The 19368-nt window shown below is 33.0% G+C and overlaps 6 protein-coding genes across 6 annotated transcripts; 3 read left to right on the top strand and 3 right to left on the bottom strand.

Moving 5' to 3' along the window:
- Positions 1–260: 260 nt before the first annotated feature.
- On the top strand, positions 261–4312 carry BX664DRAFT_294011 (RNA dependent RNA polymerase-domain-containing protein; the record flags this gene model as incomplete). The annotated part of the gene is made up of 3 exons (XM_051542076.1): positions 261–575; positions 685–3059; positions 3158–4312. Exons 1-3 carry the CDS (start codon positions 293–295, stop codon positions 4310–4312), a joined length of 3813 nt encoding a protein of 1270 aa, XP_051401202.1. The 5' UTR covers positions 261–292.
- A 240-nt stretch (positions 4313–4552) lies between these two features.
- Positions 4553–7120, bottom strand: BX664DRAFT_364612 (P-loop containing nucleoside triphosphate hydrolase protein; the record flags this gene model as incomplete). Its single annotated transcript, XM_051548428.1, has 10 exons — positions 4553–4636; positions 4696–4785; positions 4838–5011; positions 5081–5488; positions 5556–5688; positions 5773–5878; positions 5982–6085; positions 6154–6317; positions 6380–6916; positions 7055–7120. The coding sequence occupies 10 exons, from the start codon at positions 7118–7120 to the stop codon at positions 4553–4555; spliced, it is 1866 nt and encodes a 621-aa protein (XP_051401201.1).
- Positions 7121–7776: 656 nt separating this feature from the next.
- On the bottom strand, positions 7777–10083 carry BX664DRAFT_328043 (acyl-CoA dehydrogenase/oxidase). The gene is made up of 7 exons (XM_051544534.1): positions 9785–10083; positions 9532–9706; positions 8723–9445; positions 8497–8647; positions 8211–8379; positions 8059–8129; positions 7777–7980 (listed from the first exon to the last, which is right to left on the bottom strand). Exons 1-7 carry the CDS (start codon positions 9948–9950, stop codon positions 7894–7896), a joined length of 1542 nt encoding a protein of 513 aa, XP_051401200.1. The 5' UTR covers positions 9951–10083; the 3' UTR covers positions 7777–7893.
- A 2263-nt stretch (positions 10084–12346) lies between these two features.
- Positions 12347–13588, bottom strand: BX664DRAFT_277209 (uncharacterized protein). Its single transcript, XM_051541357.1, has 3 exons — positions 13129–13588; positions 12882–13027; positions 12347–12750 (listed from the first exon to the last, which is right to left on the bottom strand). Exons 1-3 carry the CDS (start codon positions 13537–13539, stop codon positions 12489–12491), a joined length of 819 nt encoding a protein of 272 aa, XP_051401199.1. The 5' UTR covers positions 13540–13588; the 3' UTR covers positions 12347–12488.
- Positions 13589–15814: 2226 nt separating this feature from the next.
- BX664DRAFT_328033 (ClpP/crotonase-like domain-containing protein) lies at positions 15815–18380 on the top strand. The gene is made up of 9 exons (XM_051544533.1): positions 15815–16080; positions 16153–16197; positions 16295–16408; positions 16538–16622; positions 16706–16831; positions 16937–17129; positions 17254–17433; positions 17529–17733; positions 17837–18380. Exons 1-9 carry the CDS (start codon positions 15976–15978, stop codon positions 18257–18259), a joined length of 1476 nt encoding a protein of 491 aa, XP_051401198.1. The 5' UTR covers positions 15815–15975; the 3' UTR covers positions 18260–18380.
- Positions 18381–18570: 190 nt separating this feature from the next.
- On the top strand, positions 18571–19270 carry BX664DRAFT_357256 (DNAJ heat shock N-terminal domain-containing protein). The gene is made up of 3 exons (XM_051547938.1): positions 18571–18665; positions 18770–18899; positions 18972–19270. Exons 1-3 carry the CDS (start codon positions 18579–18581, stop codon positions 19193–19195), a joined length of 441 nt encoding a protein of 146 aa, XP_051401197.1. The 5' UTR covers positions 18571–18578; the 3' UTR covers positions 19196–19270.
- The last annotated feature ends 98 nt before the right edge of the window (positions 19271–19368 follow it).

Below are 19368 nucleotides of genomic sequence, written 5' to 3'. Positions count from 1 at the left end.
TTATTACATCATGTACAGGTTTCCTTTCATTTTACTTTTTATTTTAGTTAGATTTTTTTTCAGTTATCCATTATTCAATAAATATTCTTTGCCCCTCGTGCATAATGAACGTACCTTATTCACGTGATGATCTGTCATTCGATGGTTCCACTAACATTTGAAACACAGCGTTCCTTGATACATTCAGATTTTTTTTTTTTTAGGGCAGTTCCCTTTTTTTTTTTTTTTTTTTCTTTTTTTTTTTTAACAAAAAAACTTGTATCAATTAAGGCGTGTCATTTGATTAGTTGTTATGACTAATAACTTCAAACTAAATCCCAAGATAGTACAACATGCCAAACAAATATATATTCATCTTGGACTTTCTGAAAAGCAACGTTCCTTGACCGACACCAACAAACTCCATGATCTACCGATTGAAATTCAAAAGATGCACTTATTATTCTCCACTGACATGCCGGAACTCACTAGAGTAGTACATCAATTCTTACAGTGGTCTCAACACGCAAAACAAAAAGGAACATTGACAGACTTTATCTCACAACTAGACAAGGCTTTGGCTGACTTGTGTGAAAGTAAAACAAAAAAAAAAAACTATAACTCGCTTAACATTCTATGCAGTACAACTCACCTCTTTTTTTTTTTTTTTTTTTTCCTTCACTTTCTTTTCTTTTTGTATTATAGATCTTGTCGATTGGGATGACGACGACCTTTGTATTGATACTGATGTCAACGATGTTACTACTATGGATAACAGCAACAACACGAGCAACAACACTAGCAACACCAGCAACTGGACTGCCGTAAAACGACCTTTTGAAGAAGTGAATCCTTCTTCAGATTCTGTCAAGCAATGCAAACAAAAACTACATGGTGATGAATTCTCAGTAGTGAATATAAATACCGATCTTGGAAGCAACAGTCATAGCCATTCTATAGCCACTTCATCACCCACCACTTCAACACAATCAACACCATTCAATACGCCTACGACACCAAAGAATGATCCTGATCATTTCGCCCAAAAGTTTCAAAAGCAGATCCAGCAAGAAAAGGAATCTTTTCCTGGTTACAATATTATATCTAGTCCGATTCGATCTTCTGGTATACTAAATAAAGCACCTTGGTTATTTCAATTTGAATTGGCTCGATTCATGTCTCATTGTCAAATCCCCTGGAACGATCTGAACCTGGAAACCACACAACACTTTATAGATGTCTCGCAAAAGACACCTTCACAACTTCACGACACTATGATGAATTGGTTCTCTGAGATTCGGTCCTCCTCTACTGACGCTCTTCGACTGAATCTGGATCAAAATCTTTGGAAGCTTATTTCTCTGGAACGAGTAGGTGAAAGCGTATGGATTTTTGACAAACAACTCGACACAAATGATGATGATGATGATGATGACCGTGATGTGGGAAATGAAATCGACGTTACAACAAGCAATATCAACAGTACGACAACCAACAAAATCAAATCCACTAACCGTTGTATACGATATACAGCCAAGGTACATTTACCGGAGTCAATAATAGAAAAACCCACCCTTCAGTTACAACCTCCTCGACTGCAACCATCCAATCGGTTCTTTAGAAAATATGGTTATGAACGCTTTCTGGAGTTACGACTTTCCAAGTTTCGATCTCGTGATTCGCTACGACTCCAATCAACATTTTTTCTTCAACCTTTCTTACTCATGGGACGTACATATCGATTTTTATTTCTCAAGGATGATCGTATGGTGATGTTTGCTACCGAAGGCCCTGGATTGACCTCAATAACGGTACGTGAAGTGATTGATTGGCACATTCCAATTATCGACAACTGGGGATTGACAACTTGCAAATTCGCTAGCCGCATGACACTTGCCTACAGCAATAGTATACCAACACTGTCCTTTGATCCTAGTCAAGTACGATTTATCGATGATATTTATGCAGATAACAAGATCAAGGATGACGAAACATGTATGACTGATGGATGTGGTCTCATCTCCCCCTCAGCGATGCGTAAAATCATGGGCTCACAACAACACGACATTCTACCTTGTGCTGTTCAAGGACGTATTGCTGGCGCCAAAGGCATTTGGATTGTACCTCCCAATTTGGATATGAATAGTGGCGATTGGATTGAAATTCGTGCTTCTCAAAACAAGTTCAAGACTGGTCTTCCTGGTGTAGATCTGAAGACAGATCCTCTACATTTCACCTTTGATTTGGTCAAAAATGCTTTTTGCGTTTATCCATCCTATCTCAACACTCAATTTATTCAGTGCCTCTCTGCTGGTGGTGTTCCCTCTAGTGTCTTTGTGGATATTCTTCAAGAACATATTAGCAATCTAACGAACATACTTACGAACAATCGGAATCTTCGACTTTTACGGGACTGGGTTGTCAGAACGGGTGGTTTGATGTATATTCGCCGTGAACTGGATGGTTCTGGATATGGATTATGGCAACGACAAAAACAATCAACTGTATTGGAAGATGATCTAGACGGCGATGATAACAACGATGTCGACACAACAGCACCACCATCACCATCATCCTCTTCTTCTTCTTCTACTTTTACATCTACACCATCAAGTGCATTAAAATTCAATCGATATTCTGGGTTACCTTCCAATATATATGAAATCATTGTTCGTTTACTGGATGCTGGATTTGATCTTACGAATGCTTTTTTGGCTAACAAGGTGACAACAATTCTTCGTGCACTAATGCAAAACATGGCAACAAAATATCGTGTGGAAGTTCAACAATCTTGTACGCTGATGTGTGTTCCTGATCCTACTGGTACTTTGAAACCAAATGAAGTCTTCCTTCAATTATCCAATAGAAAAATCGATGAAACGACTGGGGTTCATGCTGGTCTGATTGTGGGTGATATCTTGGTGACAAGAAATCCGTGTGGTCTAAAAAGTGATGTCCAAAAGGTTACTGCAGTTGATTCGTCAGCACTTCGAGTCTATTCTGATGTGGTTGTCTTTTCCGTTCAAGGTGATCGTTCTTTGGCTAGTAAACTTGGTGGTGGGGATTACGATGGTGATTTAGTAAGTTTTCTTTTTTTTTTTTTTTTTTTTTTTTTTTTTTTTTTTTTTAGAAAAATTAATTTTACTTATCAAACCTTTTTTTTTTTTTTTAAATAAAGATCTTTTGTTGTTGGGATCAACGTTTAGTGGAACCTTTTAATGCTTGTCCTGTACCCGATACTTCTGAACGTGTCAAAGTGGCATTTGAAAAAAATACTAGCAAGATCCGTGATGAACTGCGTCATATCCGAGACTTGGATGAACAAGGTGCTAAACTCCAACAATTATTTCTCTCTGTGCCTGTTTATGATGGAACACTTGGGGTATATGAAAACTGGCGAACTGTTCTATCAGAATTAGATTCATTCGATACACCTGATGCCATTTACCTTGCGCAGATGTGTGCTTTACTAGTAGATAGTCCAAAACAAGGTCTAACCATCAAATCCTGGGTACGAAAAGAAGATTACATCAAGTACTCGCCATATCCTTCTCCTGCCTGGTTTCTGGACAAGCTCAAGAAACTAAAAACAACCGATGACAATCGTTCTATTAATCTAGTGGATCGGCCTCCTACAACGACTATGGATCATCTACATATCACTATCTCCAAAGAAATCGAAAAAATGGTACAATATACTTATTCCATCATTCCTGAAGAATTGGTGACACGAAAGGATCCTGATCTAATAGCGCCTTGGGAAAAAGCATTGGAAACAGCAATCAAACTGGATGACAAAATCATGCAAACAGATTTGGAAACAATACGACAAACAGTGGATGACAGTTTCAACAGATATCAAAAAGATGTCAAGTCTGTGGTTACATTTCTTGAACAAAGATCACAACGGTCATCTCACCAAAAACAACAGGAGATACCATCCTCCCCCTCAACGGCACTTGGTGATCATCTCAACAAATTTAATTGTCTATCTGATGTAGAAGAATATCATGCACAACAATTCCAAGCTGCGATTTCCTTGACCTCGCCTGTATTTCAAATGGATCTTTTGGCTAACGATGGACGCCTGGTGCAAACCCTCAAAGCAAGCTGTGCCTATCTTCGGTCAATACAACATTCAAAATATAGCAAGTACTGTTATGTGGTGGCCTATGACATATTGACCCGAATCAAAGCCGATGCTATCGCCAAACAAACCAAACTCAATGGATTGGCTGTATCTGTCATCCCTTCTACTTATACCGCTTTGACCTTGGAAAAACGCTGGATACGGAAGGAAAAGGAATTACAACAACAAGGTACCTCTTCTTGATTTTTTTTTTTTTTTAGTTTATCATCTTTGTAGTATACCCTTTCTTTTTTTTTTTTTTTTCTTATTTGATATTGTTTTTGTTATTGTATATTTTGAATAAAGAAATAAATACAAAAAAAAAAATTGAATTGTTTTATTATATGTAAAAGAATGATGGAATTTGTTTTATTGTATGAATGATTGGGGGGGGGGAAAATAAACTATATACATATCTAAAATGATTTTCTATAAAGTAAGGATCTATGTTTGATTGTAGGATGTTAACATGGATGTCGTAATGGATGGAGGAATAGTAGCCAGAGATTCTTCAAAATCGGACATGGTCTATAAAAGGAGTAACATAAATATACAAAAACATCCAACCTTTTTTTTTTCTAACTTACCACATACTGGGTATCAGGGTTTCGTCTTAATGCCATCATAGCAGCTTCACGACATACATTTTGTAAATCTGCACCTGTATACATTTCCGTCTATATGAAAATGAATTTAGTGATATAAATCCTTTTTTTTTTTTTATTTTACCATTAATGCAATGACTTGTAAATCCACATCTTCAGCCAATGGTATATTTCGAGTATGTATTTGTAATACTTCCAATCTGGCGTCAGGATCTGGTGGTGGTACATAAATTAATCGATCAAATCGTCCTGGTCGCATTAAAGCTGCATCCAACATATCAGGTCGATTGGTGGCACCCTATTTAAACATAATATATAAAAAAGTGAGTGATGATTGTTATTTTTTATTATTATTATTATTATTTACCACTACAAGCACTGATTCTGCCGATTCCACCCCATCCATTTCATTCAACAAGGTGGATAAGATACGTTCTTGTACGCTATCGCCGCTAGTAGTTCCTCCATTTCCCATATTGCGTTTTCCGACAATGGCTTCAGTTTCGTCTAAAAAGATGATGGCTGGGGCTGATGCTCTTGCTCTTTGGAATGTTGTTCGTACCACCTTTTCAGAATCACCAACATAAGGAGAATAAAGTTGAGCTCCGTTGATCGAAAGAAAACTAGCTCCTGATGATGAAGCAATCACCTTGACCAATGTTGTTTTGCTACATCCTGGTGGTCCATACAATAATATGCCTCTAGGAGGTTTCAATCCCAATCTAGTAAAAGCATCCTTATGTATTAATGGCCATTCCACTGCTTGTTTCAGTTGCTAAGAATAAAGATCCAATTAATATCTAAGATGGGTTCTTTTTTTTTTTTCTTTGTGGTATATTTACCTTTTTGACTTGTTTTAGACCTCCAACATCTTCCCATCTAGTTGCTTCCACGTTTACTTGAAATCCTCTTTGTAATGAAGGTCCCACCTTGGATAATGCCACCTTAAAATCGTTCAGGTTCACAGAGTTTGATCTAATATATATATATATATATATATATATGTATAAGTAAATATCAGAATGATACATACTGTCTTTATATAACTAGTAAACTTACGTATCGAATTCTATCTGCTTCCTTTGTACAGCATGTAAAGCAGCTTCTCGACAAAGAGAGGTGATATCAGCAGCGACAAACCCATTTGTGCAATGCGCGAGATAATCTATCATAAAGAAACAAAAAAAAAAAAAAAAAGAGTTATTTCATGTATCAACTTGTATAATATCCAGCTCCATATTAGTTTCAAATGTAAGATTATCACTTACTTATATCAATAGATGAATCCAAGGGCATTGTTCGTAATTGAGAAGTAATCAACTTGTATCTTGTATTAACATCAGGAGCATCCACCGAGATTTCACGATCAAATCTATAGAAAGAAAAAGGAGGGAGAATGTCAATTTGCGTTGTTTTCCTTTTATAGTTATATATATTTACCTTCCTGGACGACGCAAAGCTGGATCGATAGCATTAGGACGATTAGTTGCACCCACCACAATCAACTTGCCACGAGATTTCACACCATCCATCAAAGTCAACAGTTGTGCAACCATTCGATTTTCATGTGATTGAGCTTGTTCACGACGAGGAGTCAAAGCATCCTATTTAAAAACGAAAAATATAGATGAAAAATGAATGGTTTGATAAAACATTGAAAACTTACTATTTCATCAATAAACAAAATCACTGGCTTGTTACTTTCCAAAGTCATTCGTTGTGCTAGGTCGAATTGCTGCCGTAGTTTATCTTCACTTTCACCCACGTATGGACCATAAAGTTCTGGGCCTTGAATCACCATCAGTTGAGCATCACATGTCTTTGCCACAGAAGAGACCAGAAACGTTTTACCAACACCAGGAGGACCGTAAAGTAAGATGCCTTTGGGACATTCAATGCCGAGTGTTTCGATCCAATCTTGATAAATAAAGGGATAACTGACCATTTCAATAAGTGAATCATAAGCCTTTTCGAGTCCATTAGGTTTCAACGTTTTGTTGATAGTTTTCTGATCCATAGAAAGAGTCATTGCTTTCATTTCATAACTAATGTCATCGATATTTTTATCAGCAACTGTCGTACAGACAGAATTTGACAACGTGGTGGAATTGTCATGTTCTTCTACAGTATCGATAACATTGAATTCAATTCGTGTCCCATTTACCAGTAGAACAGGAGTATCATCAGGGAAGGAAGATATAACCTAATGTGCGATAGTTATATTGTAACATCAACAAAAAAAAAAAAAAAAAAAAAAAAAAAAAAAAAAAAAAAAAAAAAAAAGGTGCAAAAAGAATGAGTCATTGAGTTTAAGTCTTTTTCATATCCCATCTATTCATACCTTGATATATAATGTTGATGAACAATTAGACGAATGCCCTAGAATCATACCATTAGTTACCACCATACCATCGATAAAAGACCGGATTGTCTATGGAAGCAAGATAGACATTATTTTTTGACTTTAGTCTTCCTATGAAAAGGGTCCAAATAGATCTATATGTTACCTCCAATTGTTGCACCCGAGATCCTTCCCTAAATACAAATCCAAATTCATTCATTTGTTCCTTTTGGGTGGCATCCTTTTTGATCGATATTTCAAGAGTCACTTGAATAGCAGAAGTAGGTTCCAGCGGTGTCAATGTCACTGAATAAAAAAAAAAAGAAAGGAAAGAAAGACAAAAATGAGTATAACATTTTATATTTTTCATAATATTTACCATTGGATACAAATGTTGTTGATTTCTTGTGAATAAAATCATCAACAACTACGTGATCAGAAGGTATAAATGCTGGCCATACGCGACAATAGTAGATCTATGAAATATATTAAGGTTGTTTTAGTATATAAATTGAATTGATTATTATTACTTTACGTTTGCAGTGGTATCCAATATTTCAGTCCAACTTCCAGCAGTGAGTCCAAGTCGTTTTAGTTGTTCAAAGGAAACATTTGCAATAGCAGGAATACTTTGAGTTCCAGGAAAAACAATCATTAAAGAAACAAAAGAAAAAGAAAGAGGGTGGAGTTCCAATTTATTGTCTTTTTTTTTTTTAAAAAAAACACTCTCCATTCAAATGACGATTTGATATATCTTTATTAAAAAACAAAATAAAACAACATATTTGAAAAGAAAACAAGACAAAAGGAAGGCTAATCAGAGGATGATAAAAGTAGTTTCACAATTTTGACTCTTGAGGGAAAATACGCAAAGCTTGGTTGATACCTAAATCTGCCATGATTTCTTCACTTCCACCCAAAATGGCCTATCAAATAAGAAAAAAAAAAAAGATAAATTATCTATATCACTTAAAGAAATGAAGCTTTTTTTTTTTTGTCCTTACCGCGAATTTATAAGTACGTTGAAATGCTTCCACATTCTTGCCCATACCAGTTCTAGTGATAGCCCGTCCACCTGTTGATAATGAAAAAAGAAAGATGAAATTTATGAATGAGAACTGTCACAAGTCAATATAAATAAAATAAAAAATCTTACCAAATATTTGAGAAGCATCATCAGAAACATTGTGAGCAGTACGAGTAGCACGGAATTTCAATAAGGCAACAGGACCAAGCAATTGAGTAGCCATTTCAAAAGGTGACATCTTGCTCATTTGATAAGTTAAATTTTCATGCCAATTTTCCACTGCTTCGACTTCTGAGATCTAATTTATATATATATATATATATATATATATATATATATATAAGTATTTTTCTTTTTTTTTTTTTCTTTCCTTTTCTTTTTTTTTGTCTTTCTTTTGGAGGGGATGTAAGTTTACCATAGATGCTAATTTGTTCCGGATCACAGGTTGTTCAATCAGTCTTTTTCCAAAGACCTTTCGTTGATTTGCCCATTTGAAACACTCCTCAGTAACCGCACGAGACGCAGCATTCACAGCAGCAATAATATACCAACGTTCTTTGCAGAAGCTAAAAAGAGAAAATAAATCAAAAAGAATAAGAATCTTTTTCTTTTTTTTTTTTTTTGATTCCCTTTTAACTTACTTTGCCATAATAATAAAGAATCCTTTTCCTTCTTCACCCAAGATATTACCAACAGGTACTTTGACATTATCAAAGGTAATATAAGAAGTACCAGCAGCAGCAGAATAAGAGGTCTTGATAGGTTTTGTTTCTACAGAATCATCACGCTCCACCAACAACATGGTAATACCTTTATCAGTCTTGACAGCGACACTAAAGTAATCAGCGAAGAGACCATTGGTAATCCATTTCTTGACACCATTGACAATAAAATGTTTACCATCAGGAGTACGTTTGGCTGTAGTACGAATACTGGCAACATCGGAACCTGTATAAGGTTCAGTGATAGCAAGACAAATACGTTTCTTTCCAAGAAGAACTTCCGGTACAATACGTTCTCTGAGTTCTTTTGAACCACCATGAATAACAGGAGGAAGACCGATGACATAACCAGAAGACACACCATCAGCAAAACCAGGAGCATTAAGACGAGCATTTTCTTGATGAGCAATCAGTTCATGAAAGTAATCGAATTCCTCAGGCTTGATATCTCCAGGGAGTTTTTTAATGATATGTTTCATCCAAGGACCAGGACCAATTTGAGCTGCTAATACACCTTGTTCACCCAATTTCATATATAATTCCTTGGAAGGAGGTTTACCAGATTCTTCACATTGTTGAGCTTCTTCTTGAATAGATGAAAATATCTTTCGGATAGCTATACGGAATTTTGTATGGGATTCACTATAAAAAAACAAGTGGGGTTAATTATTAATATTGTTAAAATAAATTCTTTTTTTTTTAAAAAAAAAATAATAATGATTGTTTACTTGTAATAAGGAGAATGGAAACCCATCCAAAAGCTTGGTTCACCATAAGGAACAATAGATAAATCACCACTTTCAGGTTGTCTGATACTAGGTTCTTCATTAACAATAGTTCCAATCTTGAGACGTGGAGCAAATTTAAGTAAAACTTCTTGTCTATGCAAACCATAGAAATCATCTAAAAAAACAACAACAACAACAAAAAAATAAAGAATGAATTATATTTTATTATTTTAATAAAATAAAAAGTAATTACCAGTAACGTCTTTTCCAGCTAATTCAATAAGGATTTGGGCGCCACCAGGATGTAAATCAGCAAAAGTAGAGATATTGTAAACTTCAGAGTCAATGATAATCCAGGCGTCACCTTCAACGTTATGCTTTTTAACTTCTTCTCTTGTATATGTTTTCAATTCAGGCATAGTTAAAAGGTGTATTTCAATAAAATAATAAAAAGAGGGGAATGATGGTAATGTAAGTAAAGAAAATAAAGAAAGAAAGAAAGAAGAAAAAAAGAAAGAGAAAGCGTAAATTGAAAAAATAGTTGATCAAAAAAAAAAAAAGAAAAAAGAAAATTCACGTGAATTTTACATGCTCTACTCTTTTTTTTTAAGTGCTGGGCACTGAAATAAATAAATACACCATTATGGATACAACGAAACTTACTTTTTTCATCAGATCATCTATTGTATCTTTCTTCTTTCTTTTATGCTTAAAGGATTGGAACACACAACACGAACCGGAGAATAAAATGTACATTAAGCATGGTAATGTTGCTTACACTTGATCCATCCTTCCCCCCACTCCTTACCATATACGCAGACATTCATATTCCGAAATCAATGATCTAAAAAAAAAAAAAAAGGGTACCAATGAGGAGATGATTGTATGTTTAAACATTGTAAATTTCGGTAGTAACAAAAAGAACAGACATCAAGGGGATATAAATTCAAATGTAAAGAGGAGACTAATAAAAATAAAAATAAAAATAAAAAAATAAAAAAAAAAGGTAAAGAGGAAGGAGATCAAAGGAGAGGGATTGAAGGGAAGAAATACATGCTTGTTGGAAGAATATCATACATACATTGTAATCTTGTCCGATTGTTCCTTACATCATCCTATCAAATTGATTCCCATCAAGTTGGTTTTTTTTTTTTTATTATGGAAGAAGAGGAGGAGGATGCTTGATTTCTTTTTGATTTCAACGTGTTGAAGAGAAGGATGAATGGAAACGCACATGCCATCTAATCTCATATTGATACATCAAGGGAAAAAAAAATTTCTTTTGCATGTATCAATAGAATCTATAGGAAAAAAAAAAGGAACATGTGTAAGATGGGAAACATATGATGTGTTAATACCGACAAAGTATGAAAATTGAAAGGGATCAAGGAGAACAAGGGATTCGGCAAATTACCCTTATTTTGACATAAAGACCTTTTTTGACTTTCCTTTTGCGGGGTAGGCATAAGGAAGCCATTCAAAGATCTCCTTTTCTGTAGCATTGAAGGGAAAAGGCACGAGTATTTCTTTTCACAATCAAGTTGTAGTGTATTGTTGCCATTCCCTGCATACATAGGGCTAAGATGACCAATAGTATGGTAAAACAGGATGATGAAAAATAATGAGAATAATAATAATAATAATAGTAATAATAGTAAATGATATGGTTGATTGGTTGTTTTTAATCAATTAGTTGACACAAAAAAAAAAAAAAAACGGAATGTTTCAAGTAAGGTTTATAGCTTGTGTAATAACTACAGTCAATAGATGAATATCTTGTTCTTAATAAGGAAACCATTTTCACAACGAACAAAGGTACGTTCAATACACATAATATGAAATAATAAAAGTAAAACTAGAACAGGGATGAAAAACAAGTTTGATGCTTTTGCAACACACGGATTTGTCTCCTTTTCGAAAAAAAAAAAAAAAAAAAAAAGAGGCAACTTGATTTCAGCCTTTCCAAGGTAAGAAAAATAATTTCCAAAACGAAAAGAAAAGCGCAAAACAAGGGGAGAAGACATAAGAAATGAGGAGATGATGATCATGATAATTGATAGGCTGATGATCATTATAGTATGTAAGCCAAGTATTCAGGAGAAAGTACTCAAAATGATTCAATCCATTCATCATAAACAATAGTTGAAAAGAAATGATTTCTAAAGATTGAATGTTCAAAGTTAAACATAATCATACAACATCATCATCTTCATCAAAAAAATAGTTATGTAAGAATCAAAGATATGTAGAAAAAAAAATAATTTTTGTTTATTGATCGTTAAAATACAAAGGTAAGAGGATGCGTGTGAAAATAAGGGAGATAAAACTAAAGAATTATAAAAGGTAAGGCATACATAATAACAAAATAATAATATAAAAAAGAAAGACTAAGACTATGATGAATGTGAAGATGATTCAACTAGTATGATTATTGTTTTTCTTTTTTTTTTTTTTTTTTGTTTGAATCGTTAAAAAAAAAAAAAAAGACAAAAGCATATACAATATGTGCTGAAGTGAGAAGAATAAGATGAGTAAAAATGTACTAGAGAAGTGGCAATAATAATAGTAATAATAAAATTAAATAGCATCAGCATACGAGGAGAACAAGATCAAATGGAACTATGTACAAAAAGGTATATGATAGATAAAGGAATGAAAGGGATTGATGACGAAGAATGAAAGAATAAAATGATTGAATAATAGTAGTAGTGATAGTAATATAGTAAAAGAGAAATAAATAAATAAACTGAGAGATATAAAGGTGGATAGGTAAAGTGAGAGTGTAAGGAAAAAAAAAAAAAAAAAAAGAAGAGAGGAGAGAGAGAGAGAGAGAGAGAGAGAGAGGGAGAGACTATAGGTAGACTAACTTTCCATTCATCCTAATAAAGTGATTGTAAGGCAAAGTAATCCATCCGAATATTCATGTATCAATCCAATAATCCATTCACAAGTAATGTTCAATGATAAAGATAAGGTCGAGCAGTATCTTTGAAGGTGAAAATAGGATCCATCAAATCGTGACGAGGAGACAGTTTAGGAAAACTAGGTGGAGAATGATGAAGCCGATGTACAACAGGAGCAATCAAGGGTGGCACTGTACGGAATTGTACCTGGTCGGATGGTGTCATAGGAGGACTATTAGGAGAGTCAGTTTCAGAATCGCTGTTGCTTGTAGGAGAACTAGGTGTTGGGTACTGACGCGGTGATAGTCGATTATTACTATAAAATCATTATAAACATAAATTAGTAACCCACAATTTTATATCAAAAAAAAAAAAGAAAATAACAACATATATTAACATATGTCCATGTATGATGATAAATCGATTTTATTTTTTTTTCTTTCTTACCCCGAGGATTTCCATTCAGGATCATGGCAGCGTTGATGTCTTGACAATGTCGTTTTTCTAGTGAATGATTTGCCACAGTCTGGATGATGGCATACATAAGGTCGCTTTCCAGTATGTGTACGTCGATGTCTTGCTAAAGAGGATGACTATTATTGTTATTATTATTATCATAAAATATAATTTATAAATAAAATTTTAAAGTAAGTATTGTAAAAAATCAACACATGAATAAATCATTTCTACTTACATCACTAAAAGATTTTCCACAAGCTTCATATTCACAAACATGAGGTCTTTCACCAGTATGAGTTCGATAATGTACTGTAAGAGCAGATCGTTGAATAAATTGCTTTCCACATCCTATCCATTCACAATGATAAGGTCGTTCACCAGTATGAATACGTCTATGTCTTGATAAATCCGAACGACGAGAGAAACTTTTTCCACATGCGTGCCAAGTACATTCAAACGGTTTATCTTCATTTGTCACGTTCATAGTGCTATTTGTAGAAATTGAATAATGAAAATAGTGATGGTGATTTGGTTGATATTGATCAAGTTGACGATGTTGAAAATGTTGGTGATGATAATGTTGTTGGTAATGTTGTTGTTGCTTTTGGTGTTGATGTTCTTGATTCAACAAGTTACGAATGTCCATAATAATAAGTGAAGGAAAAGAATAATAAAATAAAAAATAAAAAAAAAAAAAGAAAGAAAGAAAAAAAGAGATCACAGACATTTTTCTACCCAATTTCCCCCCCCCCATTTTATATAAGAATAAACCAAAAAAAGAAAGGGGGGAGGAGTCAAAAAAAAATCACGGGTTTCAACACGACCAATACACTCTTTTGTCCCAAATTTTTTTTTTGGGAAAGGTGATACAAAATGCTGCATATTTCATATTCCGCTTCCAAGGTGCAGAAAGAATTACTTCTATTATATATCAAATAATCATATTGAGTTCTCTCTATTTCTTTTTTGACAGGCATCCTTCCCGTTTTCCTCCTTTCTCTCACAATCTTTCATCTCCTAGTTAAAGGATGAAATGCACGGATGGACTGTTTTCTTTTTTTATAAAATCATCTTCTCCCTGTTTCTTAGGAGACAACTTTAAAAAAAAAAAAAAAGAAAAGTAAAACCCGAGATATCGTTTGTTTAGTTAAAAAAAAAAAAAAAAAGGATTCATTTACATGCGACATAGATAATGTGTTATTTTTACCCACTCCGATATGACCAATGTTATGTTTTTATCAAACGAGGTTTACATCAAAAGTGTGTATGAAAAAAAAAATCCCCTCTTTCTTAAACAAAAGAGTAAAAAAAAAAAAAAAAAAAAAGATACCCTGTTTTATATCTTGTTCGTATGTTTTTACCTCCCTATAACAAATTACTCACATGAATAGTGGGGATATATATCCATCATCATCCACAATACAACATACTCCTCTTTCAAAAAAAAAAAAACATCATCTCATTTTTAGTGTCTCTACAAGACAAATTTTTTATTCAGGTCCGACTGGAAATCAATCCAAATGAGGTAATAGATTGTACATGTTCAGGCCTATTTTTCTTTTTTTCTTCATCACATCCGATTAAACCTTAGTTTATCATTAAGTGATATTCATTGTTTTGCCAATATTCTAAATTTAACATCACATATTAGACGTAAAAAAAATTATATATATATTTTTTTTAAAACGATCAACTATATAAATAAAGAAAAGAAAAAAAGGAGAAGTGGCCTTAACTACCCTGATGATCGACCAAAAAAAAACATCCTTCTTTTTTTTTTTTTCTCGTTTTCATTGGATCATCAAGGGAATTATCGAATAGATGCAAACGCACTGACAGTTGTTGTTCGTCATTATTCAATGTTGTGTTACCTCCTCAAAAAACCAACTTGACTACTTTTGAATATTCAAGTTACTCTAAATTCAAACTTGGTAATTTCTACTCATCAAGAAACACCTATCAGAAGCACGAGCCATAAAAAGCACATTGATTTTCTCTATGACGTCCTTTCATAATAAACGTGGTTTAATACATCATCATTATTATTATAAATGATCTTGGTACTACTTGAGTTTCTTTTTTTTTTTTTTTAAAAAAAAAAATAAAAATAAAAAAATAATAAAAAAAAAAATAATTGAAATTGATTTCATTTTTTTACTTTTTATATATTTAAAGATAAAGAATCAAATAAGGTAGCGATTATTATTATTATTATAAAAGTTTATCTGGATGATACTTTAATGGGGTTAAAAGAAACAAAAGAAAGATAAAGTTTGGTTTTTCTTTTTAAGAAAGCCTCTTTTTTTTTTTTTTCTTTAATCATCATGAATATACTTATTTAGATCATCACAACGTTTTTTTTTTTCACTTTTCCCCACAATTTCTTAGGTTTTAAACTCCATTCAACTTCATCTGTTATTTCATATCGTGTAATAACAATAATATGATCGGTAGGAACGTGATGATACGATTTTTTTTTTTTTTGGTATGTGTTTCTTTTCAAAACGTGGGATGCAATAAACAATAGTATATGAATGTTTTTTTAAGGAACTAAAAAAAAAAATCACACATTTACAAAAAGCATGAAATCGGCATGGTTGCATTTTCTCAGCCATGAGTTTGGGAGAGAATGAGAGAGGGGGGAGGGGAGGTAAAAAAAAAAAAACATTGTCTTCATTTTAGTAGACTCAATGTGGTAAATCGACCCAAAACAATGGGAAGGTCAAAAAAAAAAAAAAAGAAGACAAAAAGAAATAAAGGGTTTATTGTTGCCTTTGAGTAAAAATGTCATCCATCTGTTTTTTTTTTTTTTTTTGTTTTTTTTTAACTTATCAATCATCCGGTACCTTCGTTTTCCCTTTGCCTTCTTTTTTTGCTTTTGCTGATGGCTCAAATAGGCGGGATTTGATTACTCTTTTTTTTTTTTTTTTTTTGCCATTGAGCCGCTTCCCTTCCACTTAATTTTTTTTTTTCTTCTTATTCCCCATTATCGACTTTCCTTCCATTCTTTCTCTTTTTTTTTGATATACATTTATATATAAATATATATCTATATTATATAAATTTGCATATTTTATAGTACATGCGACTTTTATTTCATCACCACTTTGGTTCTCGATTGTGTTGTCAATATAATAATGCTTATTCCTTCGTATATCAGTTGAAACGACGAATACATATAAACCCAGTAAGTTCGAAACGAGTTATGTTTTCTTTTTTAGGTTAAACACTTTATGTTTACTTATTTTTATCCTTATAGTTCACTCCAAACCAGCTTCCTGAACAGGAAATAGACGTGCCAAAGGTAAATTAACAAAAAAAAAAAAAAAAAAAAAAAAGAAAGATGGAAAAATCTGCTTATCTCTAACACTTATATATCATGTCTGTTTGGATGAATGAAGACTCATGTTCTTCATCGAAAACTATCTGGCGCTCGTATGTTTATACTCAATAGACCGGAAAAACTTAACGCATTGAATCTTGCCATGATACGGAACATTGCCCCTCAACTCAAGGTAATTTTTTATCATATTTAGTGTAGAATGAGATGGGGAAGGGTAACATACGTATATATATATATATATCCACTTTTTCAATAATTTAGGTATGCTTTGTATACTAAATAAATTTAATACTGTTGATAGGCATGGGATGTCTCCAAATTGGCTAAAGTGATATTGATGAAAGGTGCTAATGAAGGAAAGTTCAGCGTGGGCGATGATGTATTAGGTAATTTTTACAAAATCAAATGATTAATGATGATTGTTTATTATTCACCTGATCCTTTGTTTTGACTCTTAACAAAAATATAGATATTATTCACAAGGTCAATACAAAAGATCCAGATGCTTTATATTACTTTCAAGAAAAATCATCTTTGATACAAATGATATCCACTTTATCTACCCCTTATGTTTCTATTCTGGATGGTTATGCTTGTAAGTAGGATGGAAATATATCAACATATATATATATATATATATATATAAAAGGATAAGGAACAAACCATTAAAACTGACTATTTATATATGTATATTTATTAGTGGGTGGTGCTTTGGGATTATTTGCTCATAGTCCTTTTAGAATTGCGACAGAGAAAACTATTTTTTCAATGCCTGAACCAACTATGGGTGTCATCTTCAATGCTGGCTCAAGTTTCTTTTTACCAAAATTGGACGGCGACATCGGTACTTATCTGGCTTTGACAGGAACAAGAGTTGAAGGACTAGATGCATTGTAAGTGATTCAAAAGAGAAAAAAAAATTACTTATTACAGTTAATAAAATATATTATATTATCTTTCTTTCCTTTCCCTTCTATTTTTATTTTTTATTTTTACTCAAACATTTTTTTTTTTTAGTTATGCTGGCATTGCAACACATTATGTCCCTTCATCAAGATTATTAGCTTTGGAAGATAGATTGATCGATTTGGAAACGTCAGAACATGAAATCATTCAACGAGTTTTGGAAACTTTTGCTGAACCCTACCCTACCAAACGGATAGGATTTTCTCAAAGTATCAGAGAATCTATTGATAGGTAAGGAAGACAAGTATCTAAGGAAATGAAAGTAAAAAAAAAAAAAAAATAAAATGGATCACTATAAAAATCTTTTTTTTTCTTTTGTATGACAGATGCTTTAGACATGATCGGATGGAAGACATTATCAAGGCTTTGGATGAAGAAAAACAAACATCTTGGACAAGAGAAACTAGACACAAGTTATTGGCCATGTCACCAACCAGTTTGCGGGTCACACTGAAAGCATTAAGGAAAAGTAAAAACATGTCTCTGATCGAATGTTTAAAAATGGAATTTGACCTTATGCAGAAATTTTTGGTAAGTTTGAAATAAAATGATCTAACCTATGAACATTTATATTTATTTTCTTACCATTGCTAATGATCATATATATATATGATGCTTTATTACTACAAAATAGGTGACAAAAGACTTCCATGAAGGTGTGGATGCAAGTCTGTTGAATAAACCAAGACGGAAATCAGAATGGATGCCACCTACGTTAAAAGATATCTCGGATGATGATATTGAACAATTGTACTTTACGAAACCATCACCAAATGCTTTGAAATTACCATCCAATATGGATTTAATCAACTACCCTTATACAAGATTCTCGTTACCAACAGAGGAGGATGTTCGTTTGGCAATCACTGGTGATGGACCAGAATTTGGATTGGAAGGACGTTTACTCACTGCTCAGGATGTGCTTCAATGGTTTGAAAAGGGTCATCGTAGGAAAGCTGGTGTGAAGGAAAAGATCATGGATATCTTGGAAAGAAAAACAACTACAGTCAATGACAGCAACAATAACCCGATCTTACAATGGAAATCTTATTACTAGCTATCCCCATAGAAACATTTTATATGACTCCCTCCACCTCTCTCTCTCTCACACGCACATCCATATGCGTACATATATAGATATGTTATAGTTTAGTTGATGATTTTTTTGTTATGTTGGTTTTTTTTTTTTTTTTTTTTTGTGTATTATTTTGAATTCTTGTATAATAATAGTAATAATAAATCATATATTCTTGTGAAATACTAAGATTCTAAAGACTTCGGCGGATATTGAAAAATCGTCTCGAAGTAGGATTCAAAAAAAAAAAAACCGGGAATCTTTTTCTTTTTTTTTTTTTTTTTTGGCTTTACCTTGATCCATGGAAACCCATTATGAAGTTCTTGGTGTAGCAAAAGATGCTCCTGTTAGTATAATCAAGCAAAGATTTCAACAACTGATTATCGAAGTAAGTAGTCGTAGTATTATTTGAATGAAGACAAAGAAATTGATAGTAAGCTGTAAAATTATTTGTTTACTAACATGATTGATTCAACCTCTTGACACTTGTAGCATCACCCTGATAAACGAAACAATCTACCATTGTCAACGTCAGATCAAGATTATGCACATCGTATCTTGCAAGCTTGGGCTGTTTTACGGAATGAAGAGAAACGGAAACTATATGATCATGAATTGGAGGGTAATAAAAGAGTGAAGACAATAAATATATTCAAATCAAACTAATTTTTTTTTTATATTGGGGAATATTTAGTAGCGACGCAACGACAAAAAGTGACAATCAATGCAGATGTGGATTTGGATGATATGGAATACGATGAAAGCAATAGAATATTCAGTCTGATATGTCGTTGCTCTGGTAGTTATGTGATATCAGAAGAAGATTTGGAACAAGGCAATGATGTGATTTGTTGTGATAATTGTTCATTACGAATAAGGGTACTCTACGATATAATTGATGATGATGATGATGAATGAATGAATGAATAGAATAGACATAGATAGATAGATAAATAATTCCCCTTTTTATCATCAAAATCTACCTTTTTTAATTGTATATATGAAATAAATAATATTGATTTGTTGATATGTTCTTTTGTATCAGATTATTGCCTCTTCTTACCATTAACAAAAAGTGAAACCATTATACA

Source organism: Halteromyces radiatus (assembly GCF_025201355.1).
Source record: "Halteromyces radiatus strain CBS 162.75 chromosome Unknown BX664scaffold_3, whole genome shotgun sequence".
NCBI classification, from domain to species: domain Eukaryota; kingdom Fungi; phylum Mucoromycota; class Mucoromycetes; order Mucorales; family Cunninghamellaceae; genus Halteromyces; species Halteromyces radiatus.
This window is presented reverse-complemented; position numbering and strand designations above follow the sequence as displayed.

Excerpts from the sequence above, each read along its gene's own strand:
- BX664DRAFT_328043 (XM_051544534.1), bottom strand. The coding sequence starts at position 9,950 with ATGCCTGAATTGAAAACATATACAAGAGAAGAAGTTAAAAAGCATAAC. Across the intron at positions 8,648-8,722 it reads TTCTTTATTATTATGGCAAA|CTTCTGCAAAGAACGTTGGT; the intron begins GTAAGTTAAAAG and ends TTCTCTTTTTAG. Across the intron at positions 8,130-8,210 it reads TGATGCTTCTCAAATATTTG|GTGGACGGGCTATCACTAGA; the intron begins GTAAGATTTTTT and ends CATTATCAACAG.
- BX664DRAFT_277209 (XM_051541357.1), bottom strand. The coding sequence starts at position 13,539 with ATGGACATTCGTAACTTGTTGAATCAAGAACATCAACACCAAAAGCAA. Across the intron at positions 13,028-13,128 it reads GTGGAAAATCTTTTAGTGAT|TCATCCTCTTTAGCAAGACA; the intron begins GTAAGTAGAAAT and ends TAACAATAATAG. Across the intron at positions 12,751-12,881 it reads CCTGAATGGAAATCCTCGGG|TAATAATCGACTATCACCGC; the intron begins GTAAGAAAGAAA and ends ATGATTTTATAG.
- BX664DRAFT_328033 (XM_051544533.1), top strand. The coding sequence starts at position 15,976 with ATGCGACTTTTATTTCATCACCACTTTGGTTCTCGATTGTGTTGTCAA. Across the intron at positions 16,081-16,152 it reads GACGAATACATATAAACCCA|TTCACTCCAAACCAGCTTCC; the intron begins GTAAGTTCGAAA and ends TTATCCTTATAG. Across the intron at positions 16,198-16,294 it reads AGGAAATAGACGTGCCAAAG|ACTCATGTTCTTCATCGAAA; the intron begins GTAAATTAACAA and ends GGATGAATGAAG.
- BX664DRAFT_357256 (XM_051547938.1), top strand. The coding sequence starts at position 18,579 with ATGGAAACCCATTATGAAGTTCTTGGTGTAGCAAAAGATGCTCCTGTT. Across the intron at positions 18,666-18,769 it reads TTCAACAACTGATTATCGAA|CATCACCCTGATAAACGAAA; the intron begins GTAAGTAGTCGT and ends TGACACTTGTAG. Across the intron at positions 18,900-18,971 it reads ATATGATCATGAATTGGAGG|TAGCGACGCAACGACAAAAA; the intron begins GTAATAAAAGAG and ends GGGAATATTTAG.